Source organism: Crassostrea angulata, chromosome 1 (genome assembly GCF_025612915.1).
Source record: "Crassostrea angulata isolate pt1a10 chromosome 1, ASM2561291v2, whole genome shotgun sequence".
In the NCBI taxonomy this organism is placed as follows: domain Eukaryota; kingdom Metazoa; phylum Mollusca; class Bivalvia; order Ostreida; family Ostreidae; genus Magallana; species Magallana angulata.
Genome location: NC_069111.1, coordinates 19249301 through 19266321, shown reverse-complemented (window position 1 = coordinate 19266321; position 17021 = coordinate 19249301). Strand labels below are relative to the sequence as shown.

At 34.8% G+C, this 17021-nt stretch overlaps 3 protein-coding genes across 11 annotated transcripts in view; 2 read left to right on the top strand and 1 right to left on the bottom strand.

Moving 5' to 3' along the window:
• Positions 1 to 238: 238 nt before the first annotated feature.
• Positions 239 to 10319, bottom strand: LOC128180591 (PR domain zinc finger protein 15-like). Of its 7 annotated transcripts, none has more exons than XM_052848724.1 (11): positions 10221 to 10319; positions 8008 to 8103; positions 7846 to 7921; positions 7666 to 7718; positions 7230 to 7320; positions 6605 to 6767; positions 6404 to 6494; positions 5869 to 6021; positions 4923 to 5143; positions 4606 to 4778; positions 239 to 4277 (listed from the first exon to the last, which is right to left on the bottom strand). In XM_052848724.1, exons 3-11 carry the CDS (start codon positions 7887 to 7889, stop codon positions 794 to 796), a joined length of 4473 nt encoding a protein of 1490 aa, XP_052704684.1. In that variant the 5' UTR covers positions 7890 to 7921; positions 8008 to 8103; positions 10221 to 10319; the 3' UTR covers positions 239 to 793. The 7 variants fall into 7 exon arrangements, with proteins under 7 accessions (XP_052704684.1, XP_052704692.1, XP_052704677.1 ...); XM_052848732.1 differs by having other exon boundaries at positions 8036 to 8103; XM_052848717.1 differs by having other exon boundaries at positions 7846 to 8103.
• LOC128180627 (palmitoyltransferase ZDHHC22-like) lies at positions 10252 to 12900 on the top strand. 3 transcript variants are annotated; one of them, XM_052848780.1, is made up of 2 exons: positions 10252 to 10384; positions 10855 to 12900. In XM_052848780.1, the coding sequence occupies exon 2, from the start codon at positions 10859 to 10861 to the stop codon at positions 11810 to 11812; it is 954 nt and encodes a 317-aa protein (XP_052704740.1). In that variant the 5' UTR covers positions 10252 to 10384; positions 10855 to 10858; the 3' UTR covers positions 11813 to 12900. The 3 variants fall into 3 exon arrangements, with proteins under 3 accessions (XP_052704740.1, XP_052704733.1, XP_052704744.1); XM_052848773.1 differs by lacking the exon at positions 10252 to 10384 and adding an exon at positions 10559 to 10650; XM_052848784.1 differs by lacking the exon at positions 10252 to 10384 and adding an exon at positions 10568 to 10698.
• A 3770-nt stretch (positions 12901 to 16670) lies between these two features.
• The window catches only part of LOC128188160 (YTH domain-containing family protein 3-like), a 4714-nt gene continuing 4363 nt past the window's right edge, over positions 16671 to 17021 (top strand). Inside the window, exons 1-2 of the mRNA XM_052859042.1 lie at positions 16671 to 16874; positions 17012 to 17021. The exon at positions 17012 to 17021 is cut by the window's right edge and continues 15 nt beyond it. Coding sequence (XP_052715002.1) covers positions 16854 to 16874; positions 17012 to 17021 — 31 coding nt within the window. The 5' untranslated portion in view covers positions 16671 to 16853. The remainder of the gene's footprint in view (positions 16875 to 17011) is intronic.

Genomic DNA, 17021 nt, shown 5'->3' with positions numbered 1-17021 from the left:
TATTGTTTTTAGACTCCATATCAAATTACTACCGCCCTCTATTGATATAATAACATGACATTATTTATTCCATTGGTATAAATTAAAACCAAACATTTAGGTCTAAATACAATATATGCATACTGCATTATGTGTTTAATGGAGCAAATTGGCATTTACTTTCTGTTAAAAAACAACTGATATAATCCCTCTCTGTCCAGTTTTTTGCTAACTTAATATTAAATGTACAAAATAACAATCAATGAAAAAGCATTTATTTGATTTCAAATCTTAAATAAGGAATGTTAACCATAAGACATGGTAAAAATCACACAAAATATATAGTTCAATCTTAAAAATTTTGGACTGAGATAACAATTCAACAATGTTAAACAAACCGCAGGAAGACTTACAATTCCACACCTTCTGGAATTATATATATACTGAGACTGTCCTACTTACCAGGATAAATTGTGAAAAGACCATATACATGTAGATGGAAAAAAAATCAAAACAAAAAACCTGTGGGTGTAATGTCAAAAAGTCTTTGAATTTCTACAGTGGGATGTTTTACATCTATTATGAAGTATGAACCCATACTAATTGAAAGAAAATTACTTTTGAACTGAATCAGATACCGGTAATATATATGCATCTTAGATTTTCCCCTTCTTACTGTTTTCGTGCAAATTAAGATTAAGTAAATAATGTACATGTGAAAATTTACTGCAGAAAATGCTTGCATTGTTTTAAAACTACAAATTTGTTGGAAATTACGACAGAGGTATATCTGGTGCATATATCAAGAAACGTCCTATGTAAGAGCAACATATTGTCCATGCTCGGCGTCCTTGACTTCTGGAAGGTCAACAACATTACCAATGACCTCGACCTCTTCTGAAACCATCCCCTGCTCATTTTCTTGGTTCACAATCTGAAGAATGACAACAGTCTGCTGGTCGTCCGAACTGTTGGGATCCTGGACCAGATTCTGAATCTGGAAATTCCCATCAATGGAGGGCACATTGATGATGTCCGCCGATGAGAAACCCTGCAGGTTGGTGGTGGTAAGAATCTGTTGATCTGAGGTCAATCCTGACAATGTCTTCAGGGCCTGGGCAGCCATCTGAGGTAGAGCGTTCTCTTCTATGGTGACAGTTTCCATGGGAATTCCCATTGATTCGTTGACATAGGTGTAGGTTACCATGGATGCATCTTCTCCCATATCTACTTTCTGTGCCAGTGAATTCACAAAGCTGTCCTGTTTGGTTTGTTCTACATACTGCGGGTGTTTGCGCTTGTAATGTCTAAGCAAGGTGTGCTTGTGTGCACAGCGAGCATTGCACAAATTGCACACATACATAAGACCATTGTGTGCTGTCTGCATGTGCTTTTCAAGATCAGCTTGTTTTGGAAATAATTTGTCACATGAATCACACTTCAGTTTCTCCCCTGCCATATGTATGAATTTGTGTTTCTTGAGCTGCTCCGGATATTTGAATGTTTTTTCACACACGTCACATTTGAACAGTTTCTCCTTCATGTGAGAATACATGTGCATTTTCCTGTTACCCTTCTGACTAAAGACTTTGCCACATTCTGAGCAAGGGTACACAATTTTCTCATCTGAGTGGAATTGCTTCATATGAGAGGTTAGCCCTGGTTTAGATGTGAGGAATTTTCCACATTCTTCACACTGAAATTTGTGCTTTTTCTCATGAACTCCATCAATATGAACTTTCAAATATTCCTCATGATGAAACATTTTCCCACAGTATTTACATTCCACATTTTTCTCACCATGTATTTTCATGTGTTTATTCAGATTACTCGTAGTTGTGAATTCTTTTCCACACATATGACAGACCGGTTTTTCTCCAGGTAGAGAGAAGTCCTTGTCTGCAACAAACTCTGCGGGGTTCCCGAATTCATCCACGCACATGTGCGTTTCAAACTCCTTGCTAGTGATGTAGTTCTTCTGACAGATCTTGCACTGAATACTTTTCCTGTGCTCCTTTCTAATGTGAGTCTTTAGTGCTACCTGTCCGGGAAACTGCTGTTGGCAATGGTGGCACTCCACCAATGACGTGTCTTGTAAACATTGATGGGTGTGCAAGGTCCCCACCTTGACAAACCGCTTACCGCATTTCTTGCAGTAGTAGGGGTGGGTATGAGTAAAATAATGTTCCTTGTATTCCTTGACAGAATAGAAAACTTGATCACACATGTCACAAGGTGCAATTCCTTTTTGGCTGATAGTTTTGCTAGCCGAGCAGAATTTAAAGTGGTCGTCCAAATCGTTTTCTGCTTTGAACACCTTCTTGCAAATAGAACACTCGAGCTGGTCATTGTGCAGTTCTTTATGCCGATTCAAGTAGCTTAGATTCCTGAATGATTTTTTACATATGCTACAAGGAAACAAGACCTTGTCTTTCTTGACATAAATTTTAGTTTGATTACAGGTCTCTTGGTGCTTCTTCAGCATTTCAATTGAATCAAAAACCTTGTTACAGTTTTCACAAAATTCCTGTTCACACAAATTCTCATGCTTATCCAGACCTAGCTTGGTGGCAAAACCCTTCCGACACTTGCTACAAGCAAACACTTTATATTCATCTGCTTTTTCTGGACAGCATACTAGGATGTGTTTCAACTGAGAGTCTTTTCTGGCAAATGTTTTCAAACAGTTTGGGCATTTAAAGATATCAGTGTGCATGGCCAGGTGTCGAAACAGAGATTTTTCTGAGGGGAAAGGATGCTTACAGATGTCACATTTGATAAGCTTTTGTGGAGCTTTGGGACAAATGTGATCCCTTAGCAGCTGTTGACGTCCAAACATCTGGTTACAGTCAAGACATCTTACCTCCTTTTTGTGAAACATATAATGGTCTTTTGCTTCCTTTACATTCTCCATTTCTTTGTCACATAGAATACACTGAAAAACTTCGCTACCATCTTTCTCCACTAAGTTAATGACTTTCTTTATCTTGCAGTCATGTTTCAACATACTCTCCTTACGGGCAAAGTTAAAACCACAATATCGACAAGAAAACTTTCCAGTGTGCATTGGAAGATGTAATTTCAGATGATGTATACTCTTAAAGTGCTTTCCACAGTACTTGCACAAATTTTTGTATTTGGTTCTCAGTTTTTCCAGGTTTTTTATTCTTTTCATTTCACTCATAATGGCCTGATTGTCAATATCTGTAAGTGGAGCCTGTGTCTCCTCTTCCTCTGCAATGTCCATTTCTATCAGGGGCTGGTCAGTAGACCCTTGAGAAATTTGTTCATCGGATTCCAACACACCTTCTTCACCCTCGGTAATAGAGTCATTTACAACAGCAGATATATCGTCCACTTCTTTCTCTGGGTAAATCGTTTCTGCAGCAGCTTCACCCAATTCTGTATTTTGGGTTGTTTCTGCATTTGAAATTGCTACAGAATCATCATTACCTTCCCGCAAAGATGCATCTAAATCTACATTAGTAGACTGCTCTTGTTGCTCATTCAACAGATCTGCATTTTCCTCATTGTTAATTTGATGCGTTCCATCATCAGTGTCTCCTTGAGCTTGTACATCATTTCCGTGTTGCTCTTGTACATCATTTCCATGTTGCTCTTGTACATCATTTCTGTGTTGCTCTGTTAATAGTAATGACTGATTATCAGTAGCAAAATCATTGTGATTGTCACTGCTGTGCTCGTCCTTCATTTTCCTTTCAGTTTTTGACACATTTTCATTGTCTAAATCCTCAGCATTCTCTGTTTGTTTTTCACCTTGCATAGAGTTATTTTGTACATTAGCGCAAGATGTACTTCCTACATGATTAGTGCTTTTAACAGCAATCGGTTTCTTCCGAGGTCTGCCTCTCCCTCTCTTCACTTTAACTTCTTGCCCCTGACTATCAATGTTAGAATTTGACACATTTCCATCACCAGATTTTCCATCCTGCATCCTCCTTTCTTCCGACTCTGAGGGCACTGTCTCTTCTGAGGAGTTCTCATCTCTCTTTTCTGCGGCCGTTTTTCTTGTTTTTTTGGCATTGGAGAGATACAGGAAATCTTTGTCTATCTTGCGTTTGCTTCTAATGCTTCTTCTAGGTCGACCTTTGTACACTTCATAAACCGTAAATGCAGCGTTTTCCTCCCCCTTAAAATCTGGATCACTGGGATCCTCCTCCTCAATGGCTGCCCAGTCCTCTTCATTCACCTCTTCTTTTACCTCTAATTGGTCTTCAGGGTCTTTATCATCCTCATCAAAAGATCCATTTTTGAAGTTCCTTCCTCTTTTTCGCTTTCTAAAATAAAACACAATCAATTTTGTATTACCGGTACATAATTAGAAAAAAAATATTATAGAATTTGATCACTTGATATGATATTAAATGTTGGAAACGTATTTGAAATTTAACAGGTTTCACAATTTGTATGGACATCACTTTTTAGAAAATGAAATGTTCTTTGAAAATTAAATGTGCCTTTATGGATGCTTGAATATTCACATTACATGGTCAAGGGGTACTCACAAATCTAAAAATATTAATCTCTTTTTTGGTACGAAAAGATTGAAAACTATTTGTGTTGATTACATTAGTAAATAAACAATAATAAACTAAATGTGCTTACTCTTCTGTTTGAGACAGGTGCAGCATTAGATGATGAGCCAGGTCATTCTCGGTGGTAAATATTTGTTCACATCGCTGACAGCCATACTTGGGAAGGTCGGTTCTCTCTGTGACAACATCAGACTCCTGGTCCTCAACCACAGCCTGGCTGCTGGGTGCTGACTGCTGCTGCTGCTGAATTGTTAGTAAGTGTATAAATTTAAACATACATGCAGAATTGCTTTCATAATGTGGAGAGAGAGAGAGAGAGAATTGGAAAATTATTAAAACACTTGAATTTTCAACTTAAGCAGTGATCAGGTCTTCTCAGCTCAGTACCTCTTGGTGTATTATGACAGTCTGCTGTTCTCTGTCAGTCATCTCCACATGCTGGGCAGCCTGTACCAGTTCCTGGGACCCAGCCTCGTGCTCAGGGAGGCTGAGTGTTGTCTCCTGAGGAGTTCCCTCCCCCTGGGTGAGATTTTCATGGGTCCCTTCCAGAGAGAAGCCTTCAGGAGCATCTTCAATGGAGGGGTATATCACCTCCATGTTTAACATGACTAAAAATCAACAATGTATCCATCAAAAAGTGTGTATGTACATGTATAGACAAGTACTCTCAACTTCTCAAGTTAAGGTTGAATAACACCTTATCACAAAATGGCTGACCTCTGATCAAAATGACATTTCAATTTATTAAAAGGACTTTATCAACAGCAATCTGTAACTTACTTCATAGCCGAGTGGAGAAAGTGTCGGCTTGTGATACTTATTTCAAATTACACAGGGGTTTTTGTTGATACATGTACTTCATATTGAATATTTTAGATATTCATTATTTATCCCCAAACTGCAAATTTTTCACTTATTTGACATACGGTATGTAGAGTTTATTTATCATTATATTTTTCATAACCAAATAATTTACTGTTAATTTGAGTGACATTTTTCAGGTGTGTTATTCAGTAATTTATCTATATCTTGCAGACCTTTTAACAAATTTGACGGATATGCATTTTATTCCTTCAAAGACAGTACAGTACTGTAGCTTTTAATTCTATAATTCTTATTTTAAACATTTCATGCATAAATGATAAAGGTCTTTGTAGAGTGCTGGTACACTGGGAGAAATTTTGATACAATTACTTCTTATTTTTAGGATTCAACTACAGGAAAATCAAACAAAATTTAAGATTAACTGTATACAAATTAATGAATCATTATTACATGTATATGTAATCAAATAAATATCATTTCAATACAAACATGAACAATTCATAAATACCTCTGCTGACTCCATCAGGTGTGATACTTTTCCCGATTTTTTTCGCGTAAGGAGCAGCGTACCATACCCTGAGCTCCTCTCCTGCTTCTATGTCCCTGACAGCGGTGTAGAATATACTGGTCCCCATCTGGTATGCTATCAGGTTTTGTTCAGCTAGATAAAAACAAGACCATGTTTTAAATGATCTAACGATTAAATGAACTATGTAAGATAATCAGGACAGTAACTAAAATTTGTTTCTCTGCTGATGAGTATGTAACAACTTTAGTAAGAAATAGTCTTTTACAAATATCAATAAAGATTTGATACACTATATACGGGGAAATATTCACCCCCGTTTTATTTTCGCCCTTGTTGTCAGCAGGCAAATTTAAGATTGGTCAAATTCCGATGTCTTCAGTTATTTCTCTTTCAACACAACTGTGTCTGGATGAATTCAAGATGGGGCGACACTATTTGCAAGTGTAGAAGGGCCAAAACTATACGTGGCGAAATAACCCTGTATACAGTATGCATTATTGCATAGAGTACATACTTGCGTCAGTTGCAGCTCGAACGAGGCAGAGCCAATTACACTCATTCTCACTGGTTGTATCCAAACTGATGATGGAGTCCTTGACAATCACCTGCAACATATATACTGAGATAACGAACATTGCTTGAAATATAGAAAATTGAAAAAGCTTTCCATCAGGAGTCTAACTAGTAATTCTAAAATCATCAATTGTTGAACAACCTTCAATAAGAACAAAGAGTCATCACTGAATTCATGCGTTGTCTTCTTGGCCTCGAATGGGCCGTAGTGTGTATTCTTGCTGATAGGCCCCTGGGTGAGCACTGCTACCTCCTGGCCCGGTAAATCCACTGCCTGCATGGACTGTGGCAGGGTCAGTCGGGCCCTGAAAATATCCCAACAACATTAATGCTGTAGTCAGTCTTTGTCACTAATGTAGCAAGCTATGATCAATATGAACAACATTTGTGAAATACATGTACAAGTGTGGAATCAAAAACATTGTCTTCAGAAAATTTTGAATCATTTTGTTCTTAAAACTACCGTCATTCATCGGCATATATTATCAATTTATGGTAATAAAATTATATCCATTTCATTTGTAATGTTCTGTTCTGTTTTTCTGTTAATGAGTATGTGGACATGTACAGGTACTTAAAAAACAAACTTTCATCATTAACGCTTAATATGATGTTTACCTATTAAGGCTAAATGATTTTTTCTGCAGTTGAGTAAATATTTTATTGTTGAAATAAATTCATGGGCCTAAGTTTTTGAGAATCTGTAAAAGGTTCTGCACTGACAAAAGAATGTGATGGATAAAAATTAGGTTTTCAAAGCAATTTACTTGGTTGTAGCTGGACTCTGGATTTCTGCGGGCAGAAGTCCAAGTTCTGGACAGCACTCTGTGTCATGATTTTCACCACATACATTACAACCTGGAATCATGGAGGCATTGTGCATTTAAAAAAAGAAAATCAACTCATGAACATGTTTGATCTACATTAACAGTCACTAAAAAACCTACTAAAAGTTTTGTTTTGTTGAGGATCAAACCTTCTAATATCAATATACATAGTACATAAAAAAAAATAATGCAATTAAAAAGACATTCTTTCCACTGTGTTGCAGTGTAAATTTTGCCTCAATCTTGTCGCCTCTGAAATTTAGGTGGCAATCATGTGATACATTTTCTCCATTTTAGTCATAAAATTGTATTTCATGATGTTATACTTAAGAAATGAATACAGTAGTTTTTTATTCAAACAAAAAGAATTTGATACCTTCATATGAGTAATCCAAGTTCTCTTGATTTACCCCGTCTTGTCTATTCAATCTATGAAACGAACATGAATACCATTTATGTATAAGTGTAGCAATTGGAAATATATGACTTTGACATTCATGATTCATTTTCTAATAAGGACATCTTTATTGTTATATGTATTTATGTATTTACTTACATGTCACTTTTGATATATATGGAAGGGTAATTAATTTCCTGCATTATCTGCCTTTCACTGAGGTTCTCCTTCCTCTCTAAGATCAAATATAAAGAAAATTTCTCTGTCTATAACATTCTGCAGTAGGATGACAATACATATCTAATTTGTCAGCAGCTGTACTTGTGAGGATTCTTTGCCTCTGTATTACATAGGGATCTGATGTGATGAACGTCAACAACTGCTGATTTATAACATTGGGATCATATAGTCTAAAATCTGCATCAATAATATAAACAAACATAAATGGTTTGAGTTATCATATTACTGTAAAAGAATATCTTGTTCTCAATAACACACATAAAATTAAACAAAATTAACTGTCTGAGGCACACAGACTTTAACCTGCTGTTAATGGTCTGAGTACCATCATGACCATAGCCAATAAACAGACCTGTTAAGGATTCTATAGCAAGATTTATTTCAAAAATGAATCAAACAAAGAGCTAGTATGAGGATGATTTTGAAAGGTATCAGAGTTTGTTTGCCCATGCAATCTACCTGTTTGCCTGAGTCAATTTGCCCAGAGTCCTTTCACTCTGACAATTGTTCGCGCTTTAAACCTTGTTCGCTCCACCTTGATCAAACAATTTCTTAGCCTTCTCGTTAATTTCTTAACAATCATACAATAATGTAAGGCATTCTCCAGCCATTTTTTATCAAATTATGACACAACTTAAGGTGGCTCTATACACCCACAGTTTATTCCAATTTTCAATAGAAGACCACAAAACATATACTTATCAAATATTAAAATGACGATAGGGATACTAAAGAATTTTTTAATGTTTTTTCGTGTTTTTGTAAAATATTTTTTTTAAAGACAGCTATCAACAAATTGAGAGAAATTATTTTGTCATATGATGGATATTTCCTTCGGACACATAAAAAAAAATATAACACTTCTTAACATTCAAAAATGTTATTATTGCAATTTTTTTTAGTATTTCCCCAAAACGTATTTTTTCATATTTTCTTACTCTGTTGACAAATCATCTGAAAAAGTTGCTTGATGTTATAAGAAAATGTATTTTAATAAATGTGAAATAAAAAAAATTGAATGAAAACAATTGCAAATAAACACAAAAAATATTTTAAATTTTATTTGGTATGAAAGTTCCTCATGTAAGGGTTATCGTTCCTAAGTCCCAAGGCCCAAACACCTTGGGGACTTTTCATTTCTGAGTTGAAGAAAATTTCCTAAATATAATGTTGGAATGATAAATACATGCATATTTCATTATAGACTTTGCCCTGTATAAGTGAATATATTCGCTATAGTGCAAAACTAAGTCAAATAAATAAAGGGGAACATTGACTAGGCTAATAGGATTTATGTATCCCAACCTGAGAGAAATTCAAAGCAACCCTCTCATCCCCGTTAGGTGTCGATATTAATGTGCATTAAAGTATATTATAATTGAAATATTTTCACCTGTTTAGAATTTTCTTTCACGGTATTCAACCAAAAAATACGTTTTAGAAATTTTTGGAAAGTTAAAAAATTTATTGTTCTCGATGGGAATCGAACTCATAACCTACTGATTTGTAGTGAACCCACTAACCCACTGCGCTACGGTGTAACATATCGATAATGCTAAAGAAACTCTTTAAAAATTTATACTTGATTTTATTGTTTATTTCGATAAATAATACCACACAACGTGAAGGTGTCACATACCACATTACTTGTAAGTAATGAATTTTCCAATTATCAAATTAAATCTATCCATTTAACAAATTTTTCAAAATAGCGGTTCCCATACAATTCACCTCAGTTTAAATCAGCCAGTACCGGAAATGCATGTTTCCAGATTTACTTTTTTGCGTACTGCGTCATCAAAAAGTGGTGTATAGATCGAGCCACCTTAAGTAGACATTTAACTAGCCCTCTTAATTTTTTTTTTTTTTTGGGGGGGGGGGGTTGAGAGAGGAGGGGGGAGGGGGGGGGGGGTGGTCAGATATAAAAATATTAAACAAGGGAGAGCTGGACATAATTGCAGCCAAATTCAATTCATCTTAAACAAAATGTTAAAAATAAACACTGCTTTCATTTATCAAATTTATATGTCTGACTGGTAAGATCATCTTTATTTAGCAGGTGGCAAAAACAAAGGCTTTGATCATGCTTATTTCACAACGATCAACTAGCCACGTGAGTTTGTTATGATTTTTAAAAGTTTCACAAAACGCAAATTTCGAAATATTGAGCTTTATAATAAAAATGGCGGAACGGTCGTTCGTGTCAATGCTAACTTTGCCTTCATTTGGTTCAACAATACGTTTATGATAAAGTCTTTACCTTCAGATTATTACTTGTTAAATAATTGTTTTACCTGCTTTTTCAAACAACTTGATTTATTCAAAGTTATTGCAAATTCGTTTTTTCCTTCCCAAATGCATTGGAAATGACCTTCACCGACAAAGAAAAGGGCGGAGGACCAATTTACATACGTGCGATACAAGTTGAACAGTGATCTATTCGTTTCGTACATTTAAGGTACTTTACTGGTTAATAAAAATATATAAAAATTCGGTTGATTCTTTAAGTCTTCAACATTTATAAGGATAAAATTAAAATTTTAATCTGGATAAAAAGACAAATATTTTGAGAGGTGGAATGACTATCCATTCGTCGTACAAGTTGCTTTTTCCTTAAATTGGTTCCCATTAAATGAAAACGAAAGTACATCAGTATCTACATTCAGAATCTTTTTCGGGTTTCTCGAGCCCTAAAGGAAAAGGTAATGCCAGTGAGAATATAATGTCAACAAAGATTAAATAACTTCTTTATAATCTGAGACGTTATGAAAAGTTAGTTTTTACTTATTTTGCCAGAAATAATAATTGGACAACCAATAATTACATTAATTTTCCCGGAAGTTAAGCCTGCGCAGTTTGAAAAGTCTCAAAAAGGAATTGATAATTGTGTTGAAATTGAAAATCTGTTCTTATTTTTCGTTCTTTCAGAGCCATGCTGAATTTGTTTGTGAAGTTTTTTGAGTTTACACAAAGCCTAATGCTAACCCTAGACACATACCAAGACCGGCCTCCCAACCATCGGCCGGTATACACCAAAAACCTCCTGGTTCTACTGAATTATGGTGGAATGATCTATGTTTTGGCCTTCATCACCCTTTTGCACTGGGTTGCTTCCAGTGTGTGCCTCCCCGGGATATACCACAATGAACTGCAGGAGGATCCAGACTTTTCATTTTTCTATCAACGACTGTTTTTCTGGTACCTGACAATCAACGCCCTCGGACAATGGGTACTAACCGTTCTGAATAGTGTCAAATCTGTTTACAGCACTGCATCTGACCTACCCATGTTCAATGACTCTACGCACCAGGATTGGACAAAGTGCACCAAATGTGACCAAAATGTCCCACCTAGGGCTCGCCACTGTAGCATTTGTGAACGATGTATACTAAAAAGAGACCACCACTGCTTTTTCACAGGATGCTGCATTGGTTTTCACAATCAAAGGCACTTTATCTTGTGGGCATTTTATGGCATTGTTGGTACTGCTTTCGGCCTATATTATTTGGAGCAATATCTAAGCATCCATTATGTCTCATTTTTAGGCACAGAGTTCTTTAAATATTTCCTGCCATATGCTCTTGTCATCACTATTGTTGGTAAATCATCATTTTATACTTTCTTGGCCATTTTCTGGTTTTATATCACCATATCAACTGGACTTTTCTGTGTGTACATTTTCTTCTGGCAGATAAATCTGATCCTAAATGGTCAGACTAGCTATGAGTTTGTAAAAGGCCAAAAAATTTACCAGACAAATTTCTGGGAACAAATGAGGTCTGTGTTTGGTCCTAACTGGGCCATTCAGTTCCTCTTCCCTTGCCCCTGGGTCAAACAAGAGGGGGATGGAGTATCATGGAATTTTCACAATACCAAGTTCTTGTAGCAGACTTTCTTGGTTATTCAAATTTGCTACTTATTTATTAACATGACAGAAATTCAAATGTAGTATAAGACTTATGGAATGTTGTAGAGTTTTTATGTTAGTGTTGAATGTTTTTGATATTTAGAATGATTTGCCTTGAAAAGGAAAAAGGAAACTCAGTATATGATTGTCACTTTGATTAGAGCATTTTTATATGTATCCATGTAGACTGAGCATAGAAAGAAAATGTTGCCATGTAAAACTTATACATGTATTTACTTTTAAAAAGAGTGATGCTTTAATCAAGTGTTTTCAACTTTACAGTGCTTTAATTGAATAACATTTATTGATGAACTGAAAAGAATTTGCTTCTTTGCATTTCCCATGTTTTGCCTGATTTTTGTTTAGTCATTTACTTGGTCATTTTTCTCTTCAGGATTGTTTAAAAACAGTTTCTGTTTTGAATGCACTTCTTGATTGACTATGAAAATTAGATTTAATCTAATTTTCATAGTCAATCAAGAAGTGCATTCAAAAAAATCATTATACTTGTATTAACTTTATGCTGACTCAGGCCAAAAAAGTATCAGTCATGATGTTTTGTTTGTAAAATTTATTGTTACATGTATTTTTGTACAATTTTACTGTACTTAGTTGTAGAGAATTGAAATATTGGGAATGAATTTTATTGCTACTGAATGTATGCTCATATTACATGTATGTAATTAGGTTGAAATAGTTACCCTATGAATTTTTAATACCCGGTAAATCATTCCAAGTCCCAAAACCAGTTCGTTAAAAAAATCATATTAAATCATGATACCTTAACTCTACTGGCGTGCAACCAGTTCTCGCCGAGTACCATTTCTGGCCAGTACATTGTGACATCATTTTATCAACACATAAAATTATGTACAAAAAAGACATCACAATATACTGGCCAGAAATGGTACTCAGCGAGAACTAGTGGCACGCCAGTAATGACTGTCTCAAACAGTGAATTGTTATTTCTTTTTTAAAAAGGGGTCAACAATTGTAGAAAAAAAATGTACAATCCACTTGTAATCTTTATCTGAAATGATCATTACCATCATAACCCAAATGAACCATATCATTGGTTAAAAAAAAACCCACATTGTCCCATAATGAACTGAACATGACTGGAAAATTTATTCAATTTCAATGGCAGTTTAAAAAGTTTGAGGAAAGGGTATATTCATATACGTATTTACAAACAAATTTATTAAAACGGGTGAGAAAGTGGTAGGGCTTTGTCAGTATAACTGTTTTTTGTTTGATTGTTTTTTTTTCATAAGATGTAGATATATGAGTATAAATTCTGTAGCAATCAAATTCATCCATATGATACATGTACATGTGTTTTACCTAAGAACAATATCAGATATGCCCTCCTAACTGTCTGTGTATTTTGTATGAAATTGTCTACATATATTAAATGAAATCCACAACATATTGCATATTTATATACATCTATCTGTTTTAATAGCACTTTTAAGTTTCATAAGAACTATAAACATCTTACTCTGTTTAACTTTGGATGTTGATTTACACTTTAGAACAAACTAATCCATTAAATGATTACTGGAGCATCAGGAATAAAAAAAGGACATTATTTTCATATACAATGTATACATATATATCACATGAAATTTCTGTACATTTGATGTGTTGACTCTCAATCGAAATTGAGACTATTTTAGAATGGATTTTGCCGTGATTATATCTATAATTTCTTTTTAAAAATTGATAATTGCAGTCACCACTTATCATAGTACTGGGTACATCTATCATAAAAATAAATAAATGATTGTGAACATATACATGTGATTAAATTGTTTGGTTTAATTGGGATGCTACCCAACATGTCATGATGTGATAAACTAACTTTTAGGTGGAATAACACACCTGAAAAAAGTCAATTAAATTAAAAAAAAATTAGGGATAAAAAAATGAATATCTAAAAAAAAAAATTGATTAAGTAAGCAACAACAAAAGCCCCTGCGGAATTCGAACTCGGGATGTACGGTTCACAAGCCCAGCTCTTTTTCCATTCGGCTATGGAATTGTTGCTATATAAGATATTAAGTACATAATCCCTAATTCATTTACAAGGATATGTTTTGCTATAAATTGAACGTATCTCCTATATTTGCGCTGTGAATTGCATTTGTATTTATAAGCAGCTTGGTTTTTGAATCAGTGTTTATGGTGATTACAAAGTACTTTTCGTAAGAAATCCGTGTGTACAAAGTTCATGTTCTGAAGTTAGATATTCAGTGCTTTATTTATATTGTATGTTCATGTTCTGTGCTTTGAGTATCTACTTTGTATTTGTTTAAAATGTCAATAAAAAGTCTTGATATATAGTTTTTGACAAGTTCTTTTATTTCTTTTTATGATTAACATTATTTTTGCCTTAGTTGGGTGGGATGGAGTTGGGTGTATTTTCGCTTAATTAATTCATTTATTGATATAAGATAAAAACAACTGTTCTTAGTAACATGTAGGAGTCATTTGAAAATTATGCGAAAATGTCGTAACCAAGCTTGCATGAATATGGGATACTGTACCCTAAAGATAAATGTGAGGTAATATGATGTGTATGGGGTGAATAATTGGAGAGACGATTCTTGAGATTAGCTAGCTTAGGCCTCTGAAATGAGAAATATCATGGGCAATGCCCTCCAACTCTTAATTTCCCCGTCCGCCTAAACCTCAGAAAGAAAACAACATGCTTATACGTGCAAGTACACAAAATCATGTAATCTCCCAATAAAACCTTTAAGTTTTGGCCGAGATACATCGCTAGTAAAGAATAAATTGATTTCTTAATTCTAAATGAAAAAAAATTAAATTCTGGTCTGATGCATCGTCTCAAGCCACGGTCCGGAGTCTGCAAAGCTCTCTCCTACAAGATGATTGAGGATCGTACTTGGTCGAGGCTTGCGACGATGGAGATGATAGCTCTTCACATTTTTTTTCCCTTGCATGTGTTGTAGAATTGGACTCCTTTCTAGGCATGTAAGATCGTTTTACATTGAGGGGTGTGGTGCAGGGTAGGAGAAAGCTATAGACTTAGCTTCAAACAGTATTGACCGTGATAAAACTGAATGATCCAGAATTTTTTTTTCCCGGTGGGGGGTGGGGTGGGCGACGGTTATTTGAGCTTGCCGGGGGGGGGGTCTCTGAGGCATATTTTTGGTAATTATGAAATGTAATTTAAAGAAATTGGAATTTTGCGGGGGGGGGGGGGGGCTCTGGATCCCCCTGCCCCCTTTTAGACCCGTGCATAAAATGGATTGTCCTAAATTTGCCAAACTTGGGAGGGAAGGGTGTTAGGCTCTAAACCTTGCCTATGTGCGGGTCTTGTCTTGATCGGTCTTTAAAATTTCAGTTATTAAATTTACAGAGTAAATTTACCGAAAATATCCCCCCCCCCCGTTTTTGAACATCAGAAAGGGGGCATAAGTCCCCTTCAACCCCCTCGATCATTTCCCATCTTGTTGCTATGTGTGCCTGTTATCTCTATATAATTATTGATTTTTTTAAATAGTCTGGTCATAAACACGCAACAACGCACTATGCATGTATATGCATTGTGACATGTATGTAAAAGACATGTCTCACACTCTAGGTTTATATTGCCTGTCTTTCACACCTGGGTAAATGTCATGGAGTACAATCGGGTATGAAAAACGAGTCAATTCGAATTACAGTCTCAAATTAAATTAGAAGGTATAATATTGGGATCAGATGTCTGCACATTTTTTTTCAATTTGAATGTGAAAGACTTTGATAGATTCTGAACATTAAATGCACGCCTTATCGTTTATTCTTATGCTCTAGCCAAACCAATTTTAAATGAAATCAAAGTCTCAATATAAAAAAAACTGAGTTAATTCCACATAATTAACAATTTATTTAAACACCTTCTCTACATTTTTCCTGTTTTTGATGACGATATAATTCTTCGCAAAAGCCAGTCAGTGTATTTTGATTGTATCGATTGTTTTATTGACATTTGTATTTCCATATCAAAAATACTAAAAATCACAAATAAAAAATACTGATATGAACTAAGTGAACAAGCTTTTTATAGCAGCCGTGAATCAAGGCATCATTCTTTGAGTATTATGATGTGATTAAACACCAGTCGGCAGTGATCTGGTGATGAAATCCAATAAAGCCCGACGAAGGGCTTTATGATAGATTAAATCTCACCGGGCCGTATATATTTGATCACCTCATACTATTGATACATGAGATTTCCCATTTCTTATATTTATATCATTTTCAGAAATTGTTAAGTTAAATATTGAAATAGTCATTGATGAACTGTATTGGACTTTTCTTACAAAGTTGATTCGTGGTGTTATCTATGACAAAAACATTAGAAATTCAAAATGTAAATATATATAGTTACTGTTATATATTTATAAAGATTAATTCATATTTATTCACTGACATTGGTTGAACATATCATATAAATACACTTAATATCACAAAATATATGTTCAATGAAGAATTGACCGGGTATGCATCAGATTATTGAAAATTGAAAACATGTGTTGACTTTAGTACATTTATGTACACAATGAAGCAAAAATATTTCAAAACAAAATTGAAATTTATTTTACCAGAATGTTATGAATATAGAATACATTGATAAACAGTGCTTCTATTATTGATATATTTATGAAAGATCTATTTGAAAAGAAACGTGAATATTTTTTTAAAGGTAAAAATGAACTATATGTGTTGAAGTTCAAAATTATATTCGGGGGGGGGGGGGGGGGGGTGAAACCACATTTTGTGACGTAAAACGAGTAATAACATGTCACGTGGATAAAAGACGAAATCGAGGCTAGTGCAGTTTGGCCGCCATTTTCTCGGGGTAGTGACCGATTTTCGTTGTCCATTTTTGAAGAGGAGATCGTGATATACTTAAACTGAGATTGTGATAATTGTGATAAGAATCAAAGCAAAGACCTTATAGACAGTTATTTTATTATAGACAATTGTGTGTTTTAGTTTGAGTGTGATGTCGGCAAGCATTGATCAGGTATTAAAGCATGCGTCATGCCTTTGTCATTACATGGGACAAAAACTGCTTATCTTGGAATTTTGAGATTCATTTCACTTGTTCATATTCTATTCAATTTAACAGAGTTTTTATTTCCTTTCTGTTGTACATTTCAGAGGACGAAAG

Coding starts and splice junctions, on each gene's coding strand:
- LOC128180627 (XM_052848773.1), top strand. CDS start 10,559: ATGAAAACGAAAGTACATCAGTATCTACATTCAGAATCTTTTTCGGGT. Junction 10,651..10,854: donor AATGCCAGTGAGAATATAAT/GTCAACAAAGAT, acceptor TCGTTCTTTCAG/AGCCATGCTGAATTTGTTTG.
- LOC128180591 (XM_052848717.1), bottom strand. CDS start 7,889: ATGCAGGAAATTAATTACCCTTCCATATATATCAAAAGTGACAT. Junction 7,719..7,845: donor ATATATATCAAAAGTGACAT/GTAAGTAAATAC, acceptor TTCGTTTCATAG/ATTGAATAGACAAGACGGGG. Junction 4,278..4,605: donor CACCTGTCTCAAACAGAAGA/GTAAGCACATTT, acceptor GTTTTATTTTAG/AAAGCGAAAAAGAGGAAGGA.